Source organism: Mustela erminea, chromosome X (assembly GCF_009829155.1).
Source record: "Mustela erminea isolate mMusErm1 chromosome X, mMusErm1.Pri, whole genome shotgun sequence".
Classification (NCBI taxonomy): domain Eukaryota; kingdom Metazoa; phylum Chordata; class Mammalia; order Carnivora; family Mustelidae; genus Mustela; species Mustela erminea.
In genome coordinates, this window is record NC_045635.1 from 59,412,142 (window position 1) to 59,436,251 (window position 24,110).

The 24,110-nt window shown below is 40.4% G+C and overlaps 1 protein-coding gene across 4 annotated transcripts in view; it reads left to right on the forward strand.

Moving 5' to 3' along the window:
- Positions 1–450: 450 nt before the first annotated feature.
- OGT (O-linked N-acetylglucosamine (GlcNAc) transferase) overlaps positions 451–24,110 on the forward strand; it is a 33,268-nt gene continuing 9,608 nt past the window's right edge. The window contains exons 1-15 of one of the 4 annotated variants that reach the window (XM_032331853.1): positions 451–721; positions 3,502–3,682; positions 4,547–4,790; positions 11,068–11,136; positions 14,418–14,534; positions 17,098–17,177; positions 17,750–17,945; positions 18,197–18,337; positions 18,934–19,034; positions 19,199–19,352; positions 19,443–19,544; positions 19,959–20,138; positions 20,790–20,948; positions 21,695–21,784; positions 23,613–23,738. In XM_032331853.1, the coding sequence (XP_032187744.1) occupies positions 685–721; positions 3,502–3,682; positions 4,547–4,790; positions 11,068–11,136; positions 14,418–14,534; positions 17,098–17,177; positions 17,750–17,945; positions 18,197–18,337; positions 18,934–19,034; positions 19,199–19,352; positions 19,443–19,544; positions 19,959–20,138; positions 20,790–20,948; positions 21,695–21,784; positions 23,613–23,738 (1,977 nt within the window). In that variant the 5' untranslated portion in view covers positions 451–684. The remainder of the gene's footprint in view (positions 722–3,501; positions 3,683–4,546; positions 4,791–11,067; positions 11,137–14,417; positions 14,535–17,097; positions 17,178–17,749; positions 17,946–18,196; positions 18,338–18,933; positions 19,035–19,198; positions 19,353–19,442; positions 19,545–19,958; positions 20,139–20,789; positions 20,949–21,694; positions 21,785–23,612; positions 23,739–24,110) is intronic. The other 3 variants (XM_032331851.1, XM_032331852.1, XM_032331854.1) reach the window with 3 other exon arrangements.

Consider the following 24,110-nt stretch of genomic DNA (forward strand, 5'->3'; position numbering starts at 1 on the left):
TTTTGAACAACAGCTCAGTCTTTGAAATAGAAACCTTTAAATTCACTTGCTCAGATTGATCCATCAACCTTGTAACTATCAATTTTTACACGAATAAAGTTGATGGAATTTTTTAGACTCCTCTGGCATTGGTACCCAAAACCTTCACTACCGGCTAGGTAACAGACCGCACAACTCCGACAAAAATGTATCCGTCGTGTAGACGGATTTCTTTTTAACCCTCCGCTTCGCTATTGAAAAACTTGGCCGCTCCTGCCCCAGCCGGTGCCCTAAGCGCGAGTAGGGTTGACAGGGTTGCTCGCATGCGCTCTCGACACAATCGTGTTTGTCGCAATGGGCCCTGGGCGGAAGGTTACAGAGGAGCCAGCGACTTTGATTATAGTCATTTTGTCGGTAGCGCTGGTTACCGCGCTACTTCCGCGCTGGTACTTGATTGTAACAGAAAGTAGTTCCGGCCCGTGTTGTTTCGGCCGAGGAGCCGTCGCCGCCATTTCAAGACCGTGAGAGGTAGATGGCCAACCAGAGTTCCTAAGGTTCGAAGCCTGTAACTGCTGCCGCCGCTTAAGCCTGCCAAAACACTGGTACGGCTGCCGCCCTCTTTTTACTACCTCTAGAAACATTCTTGCCAGTAGTGGCGGCAGCGGGTCAATTACCCTCCTCTCGTTCTCCTTCAAGAAGCTCCAGATGGCGTCTTCCGTGGGCAACGTGGCCGACAGCACAGGTACCGGTGTCCGTTCTACCTTGGCAGACGCCCCGTCGGGGTCTCGCGCCGTCCTCGACCTCTCATCACTCCCTTCCTTACCCCTACCCATCCCCATTACATCAGTGGCATTGCTGAGCTTTTCGTCGTCTACCGGCATCTCTTCGGGTTTTCTGCTGTCCGCTCCTCGAACATTTCCTCTTTTCTTGCTTGCTTTCTGCTCCCATTTTTTTGCTTTTTTAACCCGATCAATTTTCTAGCTGCTGACTCTCTCGGGACGCCTCTGCCACACGTGCGCGCTTAGAACGTCTCAGAATGGACTGCATTGGAATCCCTGCCCTTTCACTCTCCTTCGCAGTCGTTTTCTCCCCGAATTCAGCCCACCGCCCCCTTCTCTTCCCCCTCCAGCCCTTTCCCCTTAGCCAGATTTGGTTCTTCTCTGTCAATCTAGGGCGGGGGTGCCATTCCAATGTAATCATGTCCTCACTTTGCATCACCCGAGGACAAGCAGAAGCTCCTTGGTGTGCTGTAAGTAACCTCGAGAAGAGGGGCTACTGAGCAGCACCCCGCTGGGCAGCGCCTTTTTGGTGGTGTTTCGGTCGAGCGGCCCCGGTTTAGATTGGAAATTTCCAGGGGTTCCTGTTGCCATCGCCCAATTCCACCCGCTGCCCCCAGCCTGGATTTCCGATCCCGTCTTCCCTCCCCTCCCGCGGGGAACCACACCCTTCCCTTCGCGAGGTTGCCAGCCCTGCGGTCCACTTCCTACCCTCGGGGAGAAACCACCCTGGTGCGGGTGCTTTGGCGTTGACCACCCTGCCCGCCGAATTCCTGCTTTGTGTTACTTTCTCCGTGTATTCCTCCGCCGCCGCCTCTGGGTCTTCCATCCCCATTCTTTAGCTTAGTGTCTTTTTATTCATAGGGTGTGTATTTTTTTAAGTTTTCATCCTTGCTTGAAGAGTTTGTAAAGCAACTGGAGTGTAGCTGCACAAGTGCAAGGCGGTTGCCCTTTTAGACAATTCAGTCGAGAGCATTCGGTACTAAAAATAAGAGGACCAAATTATAGGAGTGTCCTTCAGCTGCCTTTCCATATTGAGGCTATTTGGGGCGGAAGGGGGGGAAACTGAGCTGCGGTTCTAAGGTTTCCCACGAGGTTATTTTGTTGTTTCTCAGTTGAGATGTGTCAAGGGTTTTATTATTTTTGGACATTGTGCAGGAAGTAATAGAATCCTTCGTTGATCTTAATCCGTATGATTGTGGGTAGTGGGATCTCGTGATCAGTGTTCCCCTTCTTTCCAGGGATTTTAAAAGATGTAAGAGTCTGTATGAGCTTGCCCTTTTCTGTGTTACTTTGAGGAAGTTGTCATTTCAAGTGTTAATATTAGCAGATAAAGGGGCTTTGAAAGTTGATAGTGTGTTGAAATGAGGGGCTAGGAAGTTCCAGAGACTTGTCTAAAATGTCATTATTTCACTAGTTTCTACTTGAGATACCACCTCACCCAGATTTGGATGCATGTCTCTGCTATTGTGTAGTGGTCAGCTTTATGTTCTGTCAGGAAATTTACTTTGCTTTCCTGAGTATATGGATCACTTGCCAGCTCTAAGGGTTGGGGTACAAGGCTCAAATTTGAGCTTGTCACTGTGACCTTGGTAGAATTGAAGTAATTTGTACATGGTTTCCCATTCCAACCTCCTAATGAAAGTGCCATGATCAAATTCCTAGTAATGTATCATTGTTTAAGGAATTGTTTACAGTTGAGACAGGCAGTCTGTGGTTGTTTCTCTCCCCCTCTCTGGGCTTTAGCTGTACCCTTTATGTATCTGAATTAAGTCACTTACACAGTGCTTTCATTTGTTACTCATTCTGCCCCACTTTATCGAATGGTCTTATATTTGAGCATTTCCCCATTCTTCCTAAAAATCATTGCAGTTGTAGGTAACTGCTTGGTTTATTTAGGGTTGTTTGCAATGTCTTAATCCTTTAGTCAGTGTCAGAGCTCTTGGAAAATGCTGGTTTTAAACCACTATGGGTGGGATTTAGCTAACTTGGCCTCCATTGTGAATTGGGAATAGAGGAGCAATATAGTCTTGGTTCTTTACTTAAAAGGTTTGATGACCCCTTTAAATATTTTGGCTCCTAAAAGACTAATTCATGTTGTTTATCAGCTGTTTTAAAAATAGCACCTTGGCTTTTAAGGTTTTCCCCCTTAGTGCTGGTTTCAAGTGTATCCCTTAATAAAAAACAAAGTAGAGAAATTACCAATACATTCTTGTAATTTCAAGAGTTAAAAACACAGGTGGTGCTCCCAGTCAGTTGAAGAGAGAGATTGTTACCAGTATCCCACCCCCCACAAATGCAACTTGAAACATGGACAGAGTGTTTATTAAGTTTCCAGTAGGTGGTTCTGACATTAAATCTTTGTGACCTTGCAAATCATGTTGTATATTTTGTTTCTGTATGTTAACTAAGACAGGGGATAATGTTTGGTGACTCTTTAGATGCTACCTCTGTCTTATGATTTAAAAGTACAAAGTATTTTTGTTCATAAAAGTAATCTTATTTGGAAGTAAATGTTTCTATCTGGTCTGGGAAAGAAAAGTTAATGGTGAATTCTAAAAATGCCAATTCTGCACCTGATGTTAGCGTGGAGGTATAAATTAGTGCAGAACACTCTAGTGCTTTACATAGTTTCAAGCGTTTTCATCTTTGAGTTTAATATACCATATTTTTACATTTTTTTGTTTGCATTTCTAACTTTTTGTTTTCCCCCCTCCTTCCCTCAAATGTTTTGATGATTCTCCAGAACCAACGAAACGTATGCTTTCCTTCCAAGGGTTAGCTGAGTTGGCACATCGAGAATATCAGGCAGGAGATTTTGAGGCAGCTGAGAGACACTGCATGCAGCTCTGGAGACAAGAGCCAGACAATACTGGTGTGCTTTTATTACTTTCATCTATACACTTCCAGTGTCGAAGGCTGGACAGGTAGGAGATGTGGGGATACCTGCTGGTGATTGCTGCCTCTGGGTGCTGAGCTTAAAAAAATGATACTTAAATATTTGAACTTGAAATTTTTCCAGTACTGGGTTTCAACTAAGCCACCAACGCACATCTGCTCTTTTGCCCACTTGGGACATGCCCAGCTGCCAGTTTTTCTCCTTTCTTTCGTTGTGGTGTTTATATTCTCAGTATGACTAGGGACCTTTTCTAGATTTTCCCACCTACATCTGCCTTCTTAACTCTCTTCAGGTATACTAAGAATAATTTATTCCATCTGAGCATCCTGTCTCACCTTTGTAAGCTTTGTCAGTTTGAGGAATGGAAATGCTCAGAAATGATGGTGTATGTTGCTGTGGTAGGAGGTGCATATGTGGTTCAAGTTGCAGATGCACAAATTGTTATGATACGCTACTTTTAGCTCATCAGTTGAATTAATCAAAAGGGAAGAATCTATCTTACCCTTTTAATAAATTGCCATTCTGGCTTATTTAGACATTAAAAGATGAATGTCATTACATTTTAATCAACAAATGGAAATAAGGGTCATGCCCATAGCATTTTCATTCTTGATCTTAGTGTTCATGTCTTTACAGTGTGGCAGTTTGATAAGACTTTGGTAAAAATTTTATCTCCTAAGAAAAAATGATTCCAACTTGAAATCGGGGATCCCTCTACTTTTGGAAAACTTTGATTTCCAAAATATTTCCTACCCTACAGTAGTTGAAAGATACTGTCTTGTTACACAGTCAGCAGTAATAGCACAGGAGCTTCAGAAACTGAGTGCGTGTGGGCCATACCTTCTCTCTGTGACACGCATACCCATGTATCAACACTTTTCGCTTTTTCCAGATCTGCTCACTTTAGCACTCTGGCAATTAAACAGAACCCCCTTCTGGCAGAAGCCTATTCGAATTTGGGGAACGTGTACAAGGAAAGAGGGCAGTTACAGGAAGCAATTGAGCACTACCGGCACGCACTGCGTCTCAAACCAGATTTCATCGATGGTTATATTAACCTGGCAGCCGCATTGGTAGCAGCAGGTGACATGGAAGGGGCAGTACAAGCTTACGTCTCTGCTCTTCAGTACAATCCTGTGAGTAACATTTTAATGGTTATTATTTCCCTTTACAAAAGCCCACAGGGAAATTGCCTGCTACTTCAGACATTAAATAGGTTTTTGGATGGAATGAAGTTAAGAGTTAGAAATGTTTGATGACTTAAAATGGTGAAATTGCTTGGACTGGATCTGTATTATGTTTTAAAAAATTAGTTTTATCTAGCAAGTTACATTTAAAAAGCATAAAAATTACCCTTATTGCAAGAAGTTCTACACCTATTTTTATAATGACTGTAAAAATGCAGAACATATGACATTTTGTGGGGGTTGTTTTGATTAAATTTGGATATGTTCTGATAGGTATTTGTAACAGTTAATTGATTTTCAAGGCATACTGGATGAAGGGCCTTAATCTGTAATAGGAAATAGTTATAACAGGATGCTACTGTGTGGGTCAGTGACATGAAAACTAGGCTGTGAAATGTGTTCCTCAGTAGCTTATTCTGTTTTTGTTCAACATAATTACAAGTGGTGGAATTGAGGCAATAGCATCCAAGCCAGGTTTTTGATTAGTTTTTAAATTTGGGGCGCTAAATTGCTGATGTTCTCTGGCGGACAAGTGAGGCCCAGCTGGCAGACATTTAAGTTCACATTGAGTTAGGTAGGGTCTCTGAAAGATTGATAAAAAAAAGTAAGACTGGCCCTCAGAACTTTTGATGTAGTTAAGAAAGAACTACAGATAGATATAAACTTAGGAGGTAATGATAGGAGGAGTGTAGGTCTCCAGAAAAAATGAAGGGTACATAACCCAGCTAAGAGGTCCACATTTAGTTTTGCAACAAGTCTGGAAGTTATTTATGTTAGTTAAGTTAATTATGTTAGCTACCATTTATTGAAAATCTGCTATGAGCTCAAATACTGTGCCAGTTGTTTCAGATATTGGTCTTAATGCTTATGATCCTTTGAAGTAGATAGTATTATTGCCAGTTTTACCAGTTAAAAGAGAGTGTCAGGAGAGTCAGGTCCTGTAACTTTCTTGGGATCACACAGTCAGTAATGGAGAAGTAAGATATTAAAGCCTGAGCCTGAATATAATTTTTTTCCTCTTGGTAACTTTTTAAAAAAACTCACATAACATTAACATACAGTGTTATATTAGTTTAAGGTGTATAGTATAGTGACTCAGCAATTCTATACATTACTCAGTGCTTCTCACAATAAGTGTATCTTAATCCCCTTGGCCAATTCCACCCCCCCCCCCCCCCCCCCCCCCCGGGGGCAGCCACCACTTTGTTCTCTGTATTTAAGAGTCAGGTTTTTTTCCTTTGTTCATTTCTTTTGAGCTTGAATATCTTGAAAGTAAACACGGAAGAGGGAAGAAATAAAAGATTAAAAAAGGGATGATGTGCCCAGAGGCCATCCATCGCTCAAGGCAGCTGTTGAGTACAGTTTGAAAACCATTGATTGTATCCTACTATCCCTTAATCCCTATTTTACAGGTTTGGAAACTGCAGCTTAATTTAGTAGTTTGTGCAAAAGACCTGAAATCACTTTTCATTATGACATCTGTTAATGATTATTTTTCCAGTTAATTTTAAGAGTTTAATACTTATTATTATTTTTTCATTGCTTTTTGTATGGATACAGTGAGAAGTCTCCCAGTGACTCTTCTTGGAGGTAGTCAGTGAAACTAACTTCTTACATGCATTGAGTATTCTGAAAGGATATGTAGATTTGCATGGCTTTTTATGATTTTTATTGGCTAGTTTCCACAAGAAGTTATGGGGGGAGCCCTGTACTGCCACTGGGGCTTGGACCCTGTTCTTCAGAGCCAGGGCTCAGAGTTCACTTGTGCACCTAGTTTTCACAGTAACTTCGTACCTTTTATTAATCAGGGTTGGTTCTGCCCTTCTCTTGTTGATTGAGTATAAACTCACTTTTGTCCTCTTATATAGCTGTGGTTTCACATCTTGAACTCTGATCCCCTTGGCTCAGGTTTTCACTTGTTTACGTGTGTAGCAGAGCAGTCATTGCTGCTGACCTGATACCAAACTGCAAGAGTAGAAAACCTAAAGGAGAAGGGAAGACTAAAGTGGGAGACAGAACCGTGTTTTTCAATATCTAACCTGTTAACAGAAACCTTGTTGTTGGACCTTACCAAAGAAGTAAAAACAGTCCTAAAATATATCGTGGGACTACCTCCTTAAAGGCACTGAACAGCTATGAATTCCCATGTGGTTCTGTTTCTACTAGTGGAAGTCGCTGCTTTATTTCTGTGCCTTCACCAATAAGAGTGAAAAAAGGATTGTGCAGACTGCTGTGATTTCACCTTAAGTATACCAGTAATGTTTTAACTTATTGAAGGATATCTAACCTTAACTAGACTTCAGCTTAGTGTCAAATGCCTTTGTCAGTTCAGTATTGACAGTCTATAGTCTGTTCCTAAGTTGTGCTCTTGTTAGCAATGCATTGTTGTCTTGAATCATAGAAGTAGTTGGCCTATGAAAAATAGTTAAAATCACGTTATTTTGGTTTTGCAGCAGTGAAAAGGTAAAATGTTATGGTAGTATTCTTGGTAATCTGTTTTCAGCAGTGTTTATCCTTTCTAGTTAATGGTAGAAGTTATTCTGTGACTTGATTATAGAAATTTTAAGACCTGGAGCTGTTTCATACTTTTATGTTCTTAACTGTCTTCTGTAATGTTGGATGATTTAATAATTTCACTGAAATTTTAGTCCATTGTATTTAAAGGTGCTATTGCAGCGGTTAATCTATATGATGGTTCACTAGAGTTTCCTCATACCCAGCAGTTGCTTTTATGAATTACGTATAAAATTGTCCTTTGTAAAATGGCTATAACCCTGAGTTGTTCTAAGGAGCTCTGTTGGTTGTTGAAACATTGCTTTGGCTTTGATTGTGGATGCATAATGCTGAGAGCTACTGGCATCCTGACTATCACATTACTGTCATGTAATTTGTTACTGTTGTGAGCCAAGCTGTGGAAAACCATATATTTCTGTTTCTCTCTGCTTTTTATTATGTTTGCTGTGCAAATGTCACATTTAAATATTTGAGTGCTTATTGTGTGTGCAGTGCTTTATTAGGAATTGGGGTGATATGCCGGGGAGAAAAAGTTGAAGGTTCTAATATGAGAGAGGACCTGACCCGCAAAGAGAAAAAGGGTGTTAGGTTCTTTGGATGATTATTGTTAGAGAGTATTAATCAGAAGATATTCTTGAGTGGGTGCTTATAACCTAAGCATTCTGTAGGAAGGTAAATAGCAAGTAGACTTCCTTGGCTGAAGTGGTGAGTCAAGTAGTAACAAGAAGTGAGTGTAGTAGAGGAGAGTCAGTTTGAAGATTCAGAAAGAGTAGAGGCTGAGGAGTTTAAATTTAAATTGAGAGGGAATTGAGAACTACCGTATGTTTTTATCAACCTGATTCTTGCTTCATGTGTATGTGTGTAAGTGTGGATAGATAGATAGATGTGGGTAGGGGTTGGAGCTCTAGGAAGAAAGGCAGGAAATAAATGTTGTTTTGAGAGGGGTGGTTATATAGGAAATTCTTTTTATCTTTTAAAGATTTTATTTATTTATTTGAGAGAGAGATCACAGGTAGGCAGAGAGGCAGGCGGGGAGGAGGCCCCCTGCTGAGCAGAGAGCCTGATGCGGGACTCAATCCCAGGACCCTGAGATCATGACCTGAGCCAAAGGCAGAGGCTCTAACCCACTGAGCCACTCAGGCGCCCCTCTGTAGGAAATTCTTACTCATTTTGAAGCAGTCTTAGGTTTTGAACTTTTGGGAGAATACTTGTATCCTTGGATTTCCTAGAAATCTGCTGTTTGTGCATAAACGTTTGGATTCCCAAATGGGCGACTTGGATTTCAGTATTATATTTAATATGAGATGTTTTACCTTTTTCTAAAACTGCCTTGTTGATTATCTGCTAGTGATCTTGAAGATAATCTGTTTTTAACTGTGGGCATTGTGTTAACTTGATTTAGTATGCTGTAATGGATCAAGATGGTATTATTAAATATAGGTAGGCACTGTCAGCACTTGGATGGCATCCATCCAAGAGTTTATAGAAATTAGAGGGTAAAAGTATGCAACAGTTGGCTAAAATATATAGCCCATTAGGGTCACTGTTGGAGAATTATTGCAAGATTTTGATTATTATGGCTCAGAAGAGACATAGGAATTGGTAAAAGTCCAAAGGTAAGTAACTGCAATGTAGTAATAGAGCTTTTATGAGCAGATTGGATTGTTTAGTTAATGGTTGGCCCAAACCGAAGGGTAACCCTTAAAGTTTAGGAAGAAAAATTATACAAAGTAGATAGCAAGATTATAGAATCATTATTTCTGAGTATAAATAGGGCTAAAAATGCTTAGAGTCATTAGAGGAGGATAAATCTGTAATAAGACTAATGATACATGTGACTTTTTTTTTTTAAAGGATTAGTATTAGCCTTTTGTACGTGAGTTCACAGGAGACAGTCCTTCTCTCTCCAAACACCAGTCACTGCTTGATGGACAGACAGGACAGATCAGGTAGATCATAGAACTGACCCAATATGGTCAACTGTAGGCTGTTCTGTGGCAGTCTGTTTGCTGGCTGACTTGGTTCACCTGATGGATGATAGTATACAGTCACAAAAGCTGTTTGTCAGTAAAATTAACCACCTGATTCTGGAAGCCATAATACGATTGTGCATAGAATAGCGTATATGATGTTACTTTGGCACAATTGGCAAAATTTCTCTTACTGGGACTTAATAAGACTCTTTTCCCCCTCTGTGGAACAGTTTGAAATGATAAGCTTACTCCCTGTTGCCATTGTCTGTGCTTGTTAGCTGGTAGATTTGAGTGACAAAGGCAAACAAGGACAAATAAAAATTTAAGCTCACTGTTCTGATGAGTCTTTCATACTGATGAACGGAATGGTGAGTCAGATGACTCACAACACAATGGCGTTGCTAATAAAAAAGCAGAGTCAACTGCTTTTCATTATTCACCCACTCAATTCTAATGGCACTTAATACTAATGAGTGATCTAGTGGCAGGTGCCAGGATTGAAGCTTTGGTTGGATGATAATCCTTCTGTCTAATGCTGAAATGAAGTCAAGGTTTCTAAATATGTCTGACAGCCCAAGGGTAGGTTTGCTGATCGCCAGTCACAGCTAAATACTTTTTTTCACTATGGAAAATTTTTGGCCCTTGATACTGGAGTGATTCATCATAACCTTTGAACAAAATAGTTGAACAAATATTTGGTGCTTTTTTTTTTTTTAAAGTGACTGACGTTTAGGGAGAGGAGCTACAGTAGAGCCCCTAGTCTCCCCCTGCATTTTAAAAATTTAAATTCAGTTAACATATAATGTATAGTTTCAGAGGTAGAGTTCATGATTCATCAGTCTTACATAATACCCAGGGCTCATCACATCACGTGCCCTCCTTGCCCTCCTTAATGTCCATCACCCAATAACTCCATCCTCCCACCTCCCCTCCCCTCTGGCAGCACTCAGTTTGTTTCCTGTGTTTAAGAGTCTCTTAGGGTTTGTGTCCTGCTCTGATTTTGTCTTGCTATATTTTTCCCTCTCTTCCCCTATGATCCTCTGTTTTGTTTCTTTTTATAAAAAAGATTTTATTTATTTATTTGACAGAGATCACAAGTAGGCAGAGAGGCAGGCAGAGAGAGGGGGAAGCAGGCTCCTTGCTGAGCAGAGAGCCCGATGCGGGGCTCAATCCCAGGACCCTGAGATTGTGACCTGAGCCGAAGGCAGAGGCTTAACCCGCTGAGCCACCCAGGCACCCTGTTTTGTTTCTTAAATTCCGTATATGAGTGAGATTATAGTCTTTCTCTTATTGACTTATTTCAGTTAGCATAATACTTTCCAGTTCCAAGGCCCATAGTCTCTTATCTGAAACTGGTGGGATCAGATGCATTTCAAAATTTGAAATTTTTTAGGATTTTCAAAAGATGGTAATACCATGTATAAAACTCGCAGGTGAGTCTGGAGCAGTACCTTCTAGTAAAACACTTACATGTTTCTGCAGCGGAGGTTTGAGTATTCACACTAAGTGGGATCAATGAATTCTCTAAATAGCTTTGTGCCAGTTCTGGTCAGATTTCATCATCAGATAAGTTTTTGGAACTTTTTGGAATTTGGAATTGAGGATGTGGGGTTGTGGTTCTGTAATTTGTCAAGCAGTATCTTTAGTTGGCAGAATAAAAGGACAGCAAGTTTAGATGCGTAAAAGTAATTTCAAGGTATTTTTGACAGTATAATTAAGGAGTATCTCCTGGTTTCTAGGATTTGTACTGTGTTCGCAGTGACCTGGGGAACCTGCTCAAAGCCCTGGGTCGCTTGGAAGAAGCCAAGGTAGGTGTTTGATAGAATACATTGAACCATCAGTGTTATGAAAACTTGTACTTTTTGCCAAGTCTTCAACTCTTCATTGAGCTATCTCCAAAAAACAGTCCTATGAAACTGAGGAAAACTGATGGCATGAATCACCTCAGACTAGAGCAGGGCCAGGCTTTGGCATATCTGTTCTAAGTCTGGGGGTAAAGCAAGAGCCTGAACATTTTGGAGCCTTTCTGCTGAGCTAGATCATCTTTATAACAATGGGCTCCGTCATGATCTTACGTGGGAATAAGTAACTATTCCTTCAAATCTGAGGCTTGCCTGCTGGTGACAAGCAGAGCGCCTGTGATTTGGCTCAAGACTCCTATATGATGCAGGTGCCATTGAAAATGCTGCTCTTCTAAGTCCTTTGTGGCTTGTAAGTGGAGAAGAATTTCATCCAAATGTTACCCTGTAATACTGGCATTTAAAATTCTTATTTAACCTTCCTCCCTTCATCTTCCTTACCCTTTTTACAGTGGAAGAAAGGCTGTTAAAATGATTGCAAATTAATAATTGGAACATCCTGCCCCTTGTCCCTACTCCCTCCCCTAAGTTCCTTTTTCCTCTTTTCCAAACCTATTTGTCTACCTTCTTTTCTTCCTTACTTCCTTCTTTTGTTCCTCCCCACCCTACCTCTTTCAAAAAAAAAGAAAAAAAAAAAGGACAAAGCTGGTTTGTTTGGGAAATGGACTGATCGAAAGAAAACTTGCCAAAGTGGAAAGGTGGCTTTTAGCATTCTTTGTTTCCAAATAATGGATTTGAACACCAGGTTGGGTTATTAAAGCTTTTGGTATAATTGTAAATTAAATTTACAAATGAAATTGTCTTGTTACAAGCCACCTTACGCAACCGCGCTGCAGGGGTGAGGAGTGGGGAGAAACCAGAATGCTTCTGAAACTCCCACCTGTTGCTCTGAGCCCCACGCGCATGCTAATGCGTGGAGTGTATGCGCAGCGTAGCTGTCTGTTTGCTTCATCTAGGGAGGGCGAAGGCTTTTCAGCACCATCTAATGTTAAAAGGCACTAGTTTTAAGTGCGTAGCTCATAAATTCTGCTGACACTTTGGATTAACCTTTATGTAGGTTTCCAGCTAATGAATTGTAATGGATTTCAATCTTAGCTGATAAATCTAATTGGTAATTTATAGAACAAATATTTGATAAGCTCCTATTAATTGTCACCCCACCAAGCGGACAGCTAACATGAATTGCACTTCACTGCAGCTTTAGAGATCGGTTTAGGCTGAGACATTGCGCCTGCCTTAGGTTGCTGACTTCTTTATTTCAGAGCTCTGGAGACACCTAGTTTGAAAAATGTTTATTCTGTTTTTGTGAGAACTTAGTGAACAAGAACATACTCTTGAGTGAAATGCAATGTATTTCTTTTGTAATCAGTGCATTTGAAAATTCAAGCCAGCATATTCCTAGTAGATGGAAGCAAAATTAAGTTGTCTTTGTAGAAAGCGAAGAGCCTTTCTTCCAGCAAAAATCCCTGCTGTATGCAATAGCCCTGATTAACCCTCTCCCTTCTGCATGTTTCCCATGTTACAGACTTGAGACTGTCCTCATTCCCATATGTAATAGACATCCAAAGAATTTCAATTGCTTTGTTGAACTTTTACTAATGATCTTGTTTTTATTTTCTCTCTTGTTTTTGGTTTTTCACCATTGATATTGTATTTAGAAGGTTTCAGGTGGGTGAAACCTCCTATTCCATGCGTAAGGTGCCTCGCTGAAGGGAGCTCGAGGCCTGGATCTAGGGCAGACACACACCTCCTCCTCTTCCAGCAAGGAACGCACCGAAAAGTCACATGATGAGAAATATGGTAACGGGTTTGTAACTGCCACAGCAAAACAATTTGCCTCCATGCCTGAATCTTCTGTCTTGTGGCTTCAGAAACAGCTTAAAATAATTTTATTTACGAGCAAGTTATGTAAGAGAATGTTTTATACTATAGCCACAATTCTGTCAAAGATAAGTAAAAGTTAATTGATATTAAAAATTATTAGAGATAATTTACTAGTAAAAGCTTCTAACTCTTCTTGTTGTTCATTTTTTTCCTTTTTTCTTCTTTGTTTGGATTGCAGCATTCTGCTCTTCTGATGATGCGCTGTGACCCTGCAGTAGCGCAAAGGCTGCGCAGCGTTAATGCGCAATGCGTGCAAATGAGCCCCTGTGAACGGTTGACTAGATGAGTAATCTGATTGACTGGCTCCCTCAGTCCTATTGTGTAGCCTTTTTTGGATAAAATTGGGTTTTAACATACCTCGAGTCCAACTAATCTCATTAAACAAATATTCTCTCTGGGCCTGTCTAGTAGATTAATGGATCTGGTTGGCCGTTTGCTGCGTCTAGGGGTGTTCTATGTAGCGCAGCAGTTCGCAGCGATCGCGCAGTGCGTTGCTGTTAGGTTGCGCAAGCGATGTTTGCGCTCGCATTACAGGGACCTCAACCTAGGTGCAATCCTGTCATACGAGGTTTCAGCTTTGGTCCCCCTTGGGAGTTGGTCATTGTGAGGATGGATAGCCTGGCTTTCTTATACCTGATGTGGCAGAAAGACATTCTTCTCCTCAATAGCATAGTTTTGATGTGAGTGAGGAACAGTATTGTTTAGAGCAGTGTTTCCCAAAGTGTGTTTTGTAGCATTCTAGTAATATGTCCACGGAAAAAAAGAGTTCCATGGTCAACTAAGTTGAGGGAGTCCCATATAAACTGTTAAAGGCTTAGGCAAGTTCTGTAGCAAAGAAACCTGTTTTCTGTTCACCTAATTGATTTGATCATGAAATCTTTTTTTTTCCCAGTGAGCTCTGGTAACATTTTGTAGGGCATGCTTTGGGAAACTGGTGAGGGGGTGATGGGGTGGGAAATTTGGTTCTGAGTGTCACCCTCTAGAGCAGACTTGAAAACCTAACAGAAGCCCTTAGGAGTTCAGGTAAGAGAAGTCCAGCATAGAGTATTAAGGCAACTGACTTCCCAGATAAGTCCCAGAATAAAGGGTCGGTTGTTGGTCAGCAGAACTGAACATGGTGGTTTGCACTTGGGTTCTGGTGGCGCAGGCGCAGGAGCAGCCAGCTGTGGCAGCGCATTAGTTTTGGCGCAAGCGAGCCTATGCTGCAGGGTCACTTTTGGCTGGTCAGAGAAGGAATAATGATATCACCTTCTTCCCCCCCCAATCTTTTTTTTTTCCCTTTACAAATTTTCCCTTTTCCCTTTACCTCCTTCCCCTCCCATCTTCTTTCATTAACCCCTCCTAAGGCATGTTATTTGAAAGCAATTGAGACGCAACCGAACTTTGCAGTAGCTTGGAGTAATCTTGGCTGTGTTTTCAATGCACAAGGAGAGATTTGGCTTGCAATTCATCACTTTGAAAAGGTTAGTCATTAATAATTGGTACTTGGGAAGTGCTTATGTATGCAGGGTGTTTTTACTTAGAGCCAAATAATAGGCCTTTACTTCATCAGTCACTTAATCTTTGTTTCTTTGACAGCATTATAGCATTTGCTGGATGGTATATGATGTGGCAGTTTCCAGTTTTGTTTGTCTCTGAAGATTTTATTTTATTTATTTTAAGATTTTATTTATTTGACACAGAGAGAGAGAGATCACAAGTAGGCAGAGAGGCAGGCAAAGAGAGAGAGGAGGAAGCAGGCTCCCTGCTGAGCAGAGAGCCCAATGTGGGGCTTGATCCCAGGACCCTGGGATCATGACCTCAGCCAAAGGTAGGGGCTTTAACCCACTGAGCCACCCAGGTGCCCCTGAAGATTTTATTTTTTAAAGTAATCTCTACATCCAATGTGGGGTTTGATCTCACTCATGACTCTAGATTCAAGAGTCGCTCGTGGCTCCATCGACTGAGCCAGCCAGGTGCCCCCCCCACCCCACCGGCAGTTTCCAGGTTTGCATGGAAAATGTATTTTAGAAATTAAAGATACTTTTTTTAAGAAGGGCAACTTTAAAGAAGCAGGGTTTCTTGGTCAAAAGGCTGATTCCAGATTGGGGTAGGAAATGTACAAAATTAATCTGGAGTGCCCTGTCACACCAGAAAGCAAGGAATCTTTGATAGAGTATGTCGAGAGGACTCGAAAAGGCAACCGGAAGAGGCTCATGCTGGCTAAAGATGGGACTTGAACATCAGCTGGAATATTAACTGAGATATATTTGAAACTTGTCAAATGTGTGTAAATTCATGAGTTTATAAATATACTAAGAAGAAATTCATTTGTTACCTTTGGAAGATAAGGAGTAATTCATTTTGAAAACGGACTAAAGTAGGAAGAATAAAGCATTTGTCTTCCTTCTGTGTGAACTGGACCTTAGGGTAACCCAGTAGTTGATGGGGGAAGTTTCTATTTATAGCAGTGTTCCAGCTAGTAAATGAAAAAGGAATGATACAATCAGAGTTTTACCATTAATAGATTTAGGCATTTATCTGTAGCAAAGAAGACGTAACCAGACACTAGGTACTTTGTGATAGAAGCAAAGAGAAGAGGAAGTGTTCTTTATGACTCTTTAATATGTTCACAATTATCATTACCTTTACCTTTTCAGTATTTCAGTTAAAGTTTGCATTTATTACACTATAGGAGTACCTACCTCTTGCTCGGTGGTTCTCTACCTTGGTTGCACGTGAGGAGCTTATAAAAGATAGGAATTCCTGGTGCCATCTTCAGAGGGTCTGATTTAACTGGTACGTGAGAGAGCCCAGGCACCCTTTAGGAGGTGAATTCTTAATGTTATGGCCGGGGTTGAGAATCCGTGCTCTGGTTATATCTGGCCATATTTTAAGACAACTTCAGATTTATTTGGATAAAACCATTTAATGGTTAGTATCTCCTTGAAGTTATGTATATGACTGAGTGTGTAGCTCTAATTACATATCTTACTAAGGTCTTACTGAGTATGTAGACTTTATTAATGAGCTGTATATTTCCCTTTTCAGTTAGAGCCTGCTACTGCTTCTTCCTGCTATTATGTTTTAGAAGAGTTAGGATTTTTTTTTAAAGATTCTATTTTTTATTCATTTAATTTTAAAAAAAAATTATTTATTTGATAGGCAGAGATCACAAGTAGGCAGAGAGGCAGGCAGAGAGAGAGGAGGAAGCAGGCTCTCTGCTGAGCAGAGAGCCCAATGCGGGGCTCAATCCCAGGACCCTGGGATCATGATCTGAGCCAAAGGCAGAGGCTTTAACCCACTGAGCCACCCAGGCACCCCTGTTCATTTAATTTTTTGAGGTGGGGAGGGGGCAGACAAAGAGGGAGAGAATCTTAAGGAGGCTCCAAGGCCAGCGTAGAGCCTGATGTGGGGCTTGATCTCAAAACCCTGAGATCATGACCTAAGCCAAAATCAAGAGTTGAACACTTAACCGACTAAGCCACCCAGGCGCACTTTTAAGATTTTATTTTTAAGTAATCTCTACACCCAACATGGGGCTCAAACCCATAGTCCTGAGATCAAGAGTCACATGTTGCACAAACTGAGCCAGCCAGGCACTCCTAGAAGAGTTAGGCTAATTAAACTTGAATAAGATAGGGCCCACCGTTGGAAGTATTAGCTCAGTAAAATTGGAGCAGACCCAGTTTAAAATTTTTCCCTTCAGGACACATTGTGCTCTCCCATTACACAAGTTATTTTGATAACATTGAGGTTTGTGAATAATGAGTGGGTACTAAAATAACGGTTTTTAAAAGTTTGTTTCATAATTTCTCCACCCAGTGTGGAGCTCAAACACACAATGCTGAGATTAAGAGTTGCATGCTCCGACTGAATCAGCCAGACACCCCTATATGGGTTTTTTTTTAAGTGAAAGAAATAAGATTTAACTATACTGGAATATGTAATTGGAGGCCTAAAATTATCTCAGAATAAAAAATTGTAATTGCCAAGTGTAATCTGAAATCTTAACTTGTCTCTAAGTAGCTGTCTTGTAATTTTTAGGCTGTCACCCTTGACCCCAATTTTCTGGATGCTTATATCAATTTAGGAAATGTCTTGAAAGAGGCACGGATATTTGACAGGTGAGAGAATGTTCTGTTTGATACATTTTCTTGAGTGTTGTATTGGCACTTGAGCCTTTGGACTAAAAGGATGAACAGTGGTCCATTGAAAGACATTTTCCTTTTCTAGTATGTTACTTTTCCCTCATCATGTCAGCTGTGTTACCTTTTATTTAGAGGCATTGTTGCCTGACTTTTCATTGCTGGCTTTCGTCCAAGCCATTATCCTTCTCACTGGGAATTTATTTTGAAATTCCTTTTATTGTAAACCTGTTGAAGTGGTTATCTTTTAGACTAAATTTATTTCTTTCATCTGATTCCAAAGGCTAAGTAAATCCTGACTTTTTGACCTCTTTCTCTCTCTTTTTTTTTTTTTTAGTTAGGGAAGAGCTGATTTCTTATGTGGAAATAGAAAATATTTCAGTGTAAAAATACATTTTTATTAAGTTGGAATGTTGATGTGATGTTTAGTATAGCATGAATTATAATTAATTGATATACTTTGGTATAGCTTGAATTAATTGTAACAAAGCATCCATTAAAAGTTAGTTGCATTGTGTGTGTGTGTTTGTATTTTTTTTTTTTATTTACAGAGCTGTGGCAGCTTACCTTCGTGCCCTAAGCTTGAGTCCAAATCATGCAGTGGTGCATGGCAACCTGGCTTGTGTATACTATGAGCAAGGCCTGATAGATCTGGCAATAGACACCTACAGGCGAGCTATTGAACTGCAACCACATTTCCCTGATGCCTACTGCAACCTAGCCAATGCACTCAAAGAGAAGGGCAGTGTAAGGACATTTATTCAGTCTATTTCTTTGTTACCTGGTGGGATTAAAAGGCTGTTTCTGTACCTATTGTTATTAAGTATGGAAGTGGTGAATTGTTTTACTTTCAAGTTTTGGTTGAGAGCATAGCAAAAATACTTACTTTCTGGAATATTATCAGCCATTAGGCTTAATTAAGCAGTTGTTGGAATAACATCTGTGGTGGCTCTGTGCTTCCTCTGTATAGGTGTTGAATGATTTGTTTCATTTTCTAGGTTGCCGAAGCAGAAGATTGTTACAATACAGCTCTCCGGCTGTGTCCCACCCATGCAGACTCTCTGAATAACCTAGCCAATATCAAAAGAGAACAGGGAAACATTGAAGAGGCTGTTCGCTTATATCGTAAAGCATTGGAAGTATGTTCAGGGTGGTGTGGCTGGATATTTTTTTCTGTGTGTTAGTAGAGGAAAGGCAGTTAAAGATTGCCATGTCATCCACCTCTTTTGTAAAAGCAGTGGTTGAATCATTCATTGAACCAGTAATTGAGTATCTAAGGTATGAAAAGTCTTGTGTGACATTCAGGGAAGTCTCTATGTTGAGTTTGTTATTTTATGGGCAGGTAGAGCTACACGGAAAAGTTAAACTGAGTTAACAGTTCAAGAGAGGTTACAAATAAGTACATAATTTCAGTGCCTGATGGCTGTAATGGTGGGTGGTGGTTGTGGTAGGAGTTTAATAAGAGACCAAGATTTTAGAAAAGAGATGCTGGAGTAATCGGCATAAGCTGGATGAGGAGAGGTCTTACCTCCTCACCTTTGGAAACAAGGAGAGGTAAAAAATAAAGGAAGAGGTAGAATTTGAGTCACTTGATTTTGAAGAATGAGGAGACTTGGAGAAGGTAGACAGAAATGTAGGGATATAAAGATACTTGAGCAAAGTTCTTACCGTGGTAAGTTTTTACTGCTGGTTTAGAAGTTTTTTTTAAACCTCGGATGTCATCTTGACTCTGTAGGTCTTCCCAGAGTTTGCTGCTGCTCATTCAAATTTAGCAAGTGTACTGCAGCAGCAGGGAAAACTTCAGGAAGCTCTGATGCATTATAAGGAGGCTATTCGGTAAGATCCTCACTGTCTAATTTTTTTTTCTTTTACATTTTTAAATGTTTGGCCTGTGGCATATTTGGCTTGTGTTAAGATGACTTTTAATAACCACAGACTAACATTACAGGGAGTTAAAGCTTTTTGTACTAGAAGAAGAAAATCTTCGTTTTCTCTTTTAGAATTAGTCCTACCTTTGCTGATGCCTACTCGAACATGGGAAACACTCTAAAGGAGATGCAGGATGTTCAGGGAGCTTTGCAGTGTTACACCCGTGCCATTCAGATTAACCCTGCGTTTGCAGATGCCCACAGCAATTTGGCTTCCATTCATAAGGTTACTACTGTTGATTATAATACATGCATCTAAGCACCTAATGTTTAATTCTAGCAAAACTTTTAACCATCCCACTTTACTTATTTCTAGGATTCAGGGAATATTCCAGAAGCGATTGCTTCCTACCGCACTGCTCTGAAACTGAAGCCTGATTTTCCTGATGCTTATTGTAACTTGGCTCATTGCCTGCAGGTAAAGAATAACAGGCCAGTAATTGGGTTTCGGTGTGGCAATCACTTTTTAATTGTTATGTGCCACATTAATCCAACCCTGGCCAGAGACCTTTAAACGAACTGTTTTCTAAAGGGTTATCTGAAGTTATATTAGGCCAAAGTCATGTAAAATGTTAAATCTTGGAATAGGGTTTTCTGGGAAATAACCCCCCCCCCAAGACTTTATTTGACAGAGAGAGCCAGAGAGCACAGGCTGGGTGGTGGGGCAGAGATGGCAGAGGGAGAGGGAGAAGCAGGCTCCCCACTGAGCAGTGAGACTTACATGGGGCTCCATCCCAGGACCCCGTGATCACAACCTGAGCCAAAGGCAGATGCCCGATCACCTGAGCCACCTAGGTGCCTCTGGGTAGTAACTGCTTCTTGCCTCCTCTAGATTGTCTGTGACTGGACAGACTATGATGAGCGAATGAAGAAGCTGGTCAGTATTGTGGCTGACCAGCTAGAGAAGAACAGGTTGCCTTCTGTGCACCCTCATCATAGTATGCTATACCCTCTTTCTCACGGCTTCAGGAAGGCTATTGCTGAGAGGCATGGAAACCTCTGCTTGGATAAGGTACGATTGTTTTGTCTCAATCTTTCTGTTTCATAATAAAGTACAGATACAGAAGATGACGTGAATCAGTCATATGTATGTGGTTTCATGAGTTACTTACTATAAGGTGAACACAACCCACGCTGAGAAACGAGATACCCCAGAGACACCATGTCTCAATCATGACCCTTCCATCCCCTAGGGTGGAATTCTAACAGTAGAGGACTGGTGTTTGAAAACCATGATGTTTAATAAAAGTGTTTGGTATTTTATACTCTGCTTTGAGAATTAGAGCAGTACTTGATCAAAGATGACAGTTTGCTCAGCAGAATGGATTAGAGTGCTAGATGTAATTCTGTGTTTTAGAAATGCTTCCTTATAGAATTTTCTAAAATGCAGGGTATGTCATGCTCTGTCCACATTGCCTCGAGCTTTCTCCAAGTTTTAGATTTGCTCATGCTACTTCTTAGGCCTCAGGAACAGGTCAGAGTATGAAGCATATTATATAAACTGCTAAGATTGGATTGAATTGGCTGTATGACTTAAGTATTCTGGGCACACCATTCCCAACAGATGGAAAGTACAGGCTTGTTTTGTTTTTTATCAGTTTTCCTAGATGAAGATTTATGTATAGATTCAACTGTACTAACCGGCATTGGTTTCTGTTGGTAGATTAATGTCCTTCATAAGCCACCATATGAACATCCAAAAGACTTGAAGCTTAGTGATGGTCGGCTGCGTGTAGGATATGTGAGTTCTGACTTTGGGAATCATCCTACTTCTCACCTTATGCAGTCTATTCCAGGCATGCACAATCCTGATAAATTTGAGGTAAGACTAGTATTTCCCTAGAGACACTATTTGTTTTATTAAAAAAAACAACAACAACAAAAAATATTTCTGGCTTTATCATCACCATTAGGTGTTAAGGTCAGTCAGTGTCTTTTTGAAAGATTTGAGCCAAGATTAGTTTTACATTTAATTTTTTAATTGAAATACAGTTGACATACAATATTACATTAGTTTCAGGTGTACAACATAGTGATTCACATTCGTTCATTATGAAATGCTCACCACAGTAAGTGTAGTTACTGTCTGTTACCATATGAAGTCATTAAATGTTGACTGAATTCCCTATGCTGTACTTTTCCAGTTAGAAAATAAGTCACAGGGGTGGAGTTTGTACGTCTTAATCTCGTTCACCATTTTACCCATTCTCCTCACCTCCTCCCTCTGGCAACTACCATTTTGTTCTCTGTACTTAGGAGTCTGTTTCTGTGTATTTTTTGTTTGGTCATTTGTTTTGTTTTATAATTCCATATGCAAGTGAAACCATATGGTACTTGTCTTTTTCCGTCTGACTTATTTCACTTAGCATAATATTCTCTAGTTCCATCCATGTTGTTGTGAATGGCAAGATTTCATTCTTTTCTCTGGTTCTATTGTATGTATGCATGCGTGTATGCCAACACCCTCTGTGTATTCTTTATCCAATCATCTCTTGATGGACATATAGGTGGTTGCTTCTGTATCTTGTTAAGCTGAGGATTTTAAATACATTGTGTGCTGCCCTTCAGGTATTCTGTTACGCCCTGAGCCCAGATGATGGCACAAACTTCAGAGTGAAAGTGATGGCAGAAGCCAATCATTTCATTGATCTCTCTCAGGTAGGCGAAACTCCTACACTTCAGGCTTTAAATTTAAAACAAATAGTGAATGAAACTGTTGGTGTATAGCTTGTATTTTTCATGACCAGTATTTAACATCAGCCATTACATATGGATAATTACTGCGATCTTATTTCTCTGATCATTTACATTTGTAATCAGTGTGGATTGTGCTGACATTGCCGATGAAATCAAAATGGGATCTATTTGTGCTTGGACATAAAACTCTTCAGGAAATGCTGCCTTGGAAGAGGAATAAATAGGTTATTTAAAGAAAATAGAGGAATTCTAGGGTTCATCATGGTTCATCTGTTTTTGTGGGCATTAGCCTTTGGTTAACTTTATTTCTGTACTTGCTATATTGTTATTTTTAGGAGCATCAATTTTATGATAAATTAAGATTGAGGGTACCTGGGTGGCTCAGTTGGTTAAGCGGCTGCCTTTGGCTCAGGTCATGATCTCCGGGTTCTGGGATCGAGTCCTGCATTGGGCTCCCTGCTCAGGGGGGAATCTGCTCCCTCTGCCTGCTGCGCCCCCTGCTTGTACTGTCTGTCTTTATGTGAAATAAGTAAATAAAATCTTTTTTTTAAAAAAAGATTTTTAAAAATCTTAAAAAAAAAAGATTTTATTTATTTATTTGACAGAGATCACAAATAGGCAGAGACGCAGGCAGAGAGAGAGGGGGAAGCAGGCTTCCCACTGAGCAGAGAGTCCGATGCAGGACTCGATCCCAGGACCCTGAGATCATGACCTGAGCAGAAGGCAGAGGTTTACCCACTAAGCCACCCAGGCGCCCAGTAAATAAAATCTTTAAACAAAATTAAGATTGAAACTTGTGGAGGAATTAATTTGCTTGGTCTAGAGGTTTTTCTTTATAGATTCTGTGGGTAACTTTGGTGACTAAAAGGGATATGCAGTGTATGGTATATCTAGTAATTGATAATGAATCATTCAAGTTCCAGCAGAAGGGTTGTGAGATCTTGTCATTTAGTAAATAGTGTGTGCCACCATTTTCAGCAATGTAGCTGTTGCTTTGGGAGTATACTTAACCCTTCCTGATGTAGTGTTTAGATTCTGACCAAGAAGCATACTGTCCTCCACATCTGGGATGTTCAGGGACCCACTGCTTATTGACTGTGGAGTCTAAACTCTTCAGCAGGGCCCTCACAGTCTTTGGTTTTTTTTTTAAATATATTTATTTAGAGAGAGAGGGCTCAAGTTGGGGTGGGGAGAGACAGAGGGAGAGAATCTCAAGCAGACTCCCTGCTGAGTGTGGAGCCCGACATAGGGATCCATCTCATGAACCTACGATCATGACCTGAGCCAAAATCAAGAGTTGGACGCTTGACTGAGCCACCCAGGCACCCCAGCCTTCACAGTCTTTCTAAGTCTGAGCACAGCCATGTTTGCCAATACTTTTCACCTGCCATTTGCCCTCATATATACCTTAAACCAGACAGAAGTGATCTACTCAGCATTTGCAAAATCTGCCATGCACTTTACTCTGGTTCTTTATTCATTTTGTTTTCTATTGAGATTCTGTTCTGTCCAACTGCCTTATTCATCTTTGAAGGCCCATTTCAAACACCAGTCCTTTATGAAGTCTTGTTATTCATAGGTTCAATATAGAGTAAACTCCGCTTCCTGTGTATTCTTTTTCTGTAATGTTTTGGGCCCATTTTAATGGCATTTAGCCACATTTTAATGCTGCATTAATGTAATTTGTGTTACCGTGTTTTGCACCTATGACTCTGAATTCTATTTGCCATTAAAGCTAATTGAATTAGTTTGAGATTACACATAGTTCTTATTTTTTTTTATTCCACAGATTCCATGCAATGGAAAAGCAGCTGATCGCATCCATCAGGATGGCATACACATCCTTGTAAATATGAATGGTTATACCAAGGGTGCTCGAAATGAACTCTTTGCTCTCAGGCCTGCTCCTATTCAGGTAAAGGAACTAAATAGTAATTGCTCACAATGTTTATTGAGCTAAAAAGAGTGATTTCTGCTACCCCCGACCCCCCGGTTACCTGGCATTTGAAATAACAGACATGCTTGACTTAAGAAAAAAAAATATAGTTTTTGAAGTGTACAGGGATAAAGAATTTTGAGTGTCGAATACAATATGCACAGGCACATGATTAGAGACACGCAATTCATGGTTGAGTACAAACAGTTGTTTGGTATTGTAAATTGGAAAAACATTGAACACTTCAAAAGGTAGTCTGAGATACTACATCATCTCTCTTGGCTAAAGAAGTCAACCCTTCTTGTATGTTTATTTAGTTTTGAACTCTTTTGATTAAAATTTTTAGGTTTT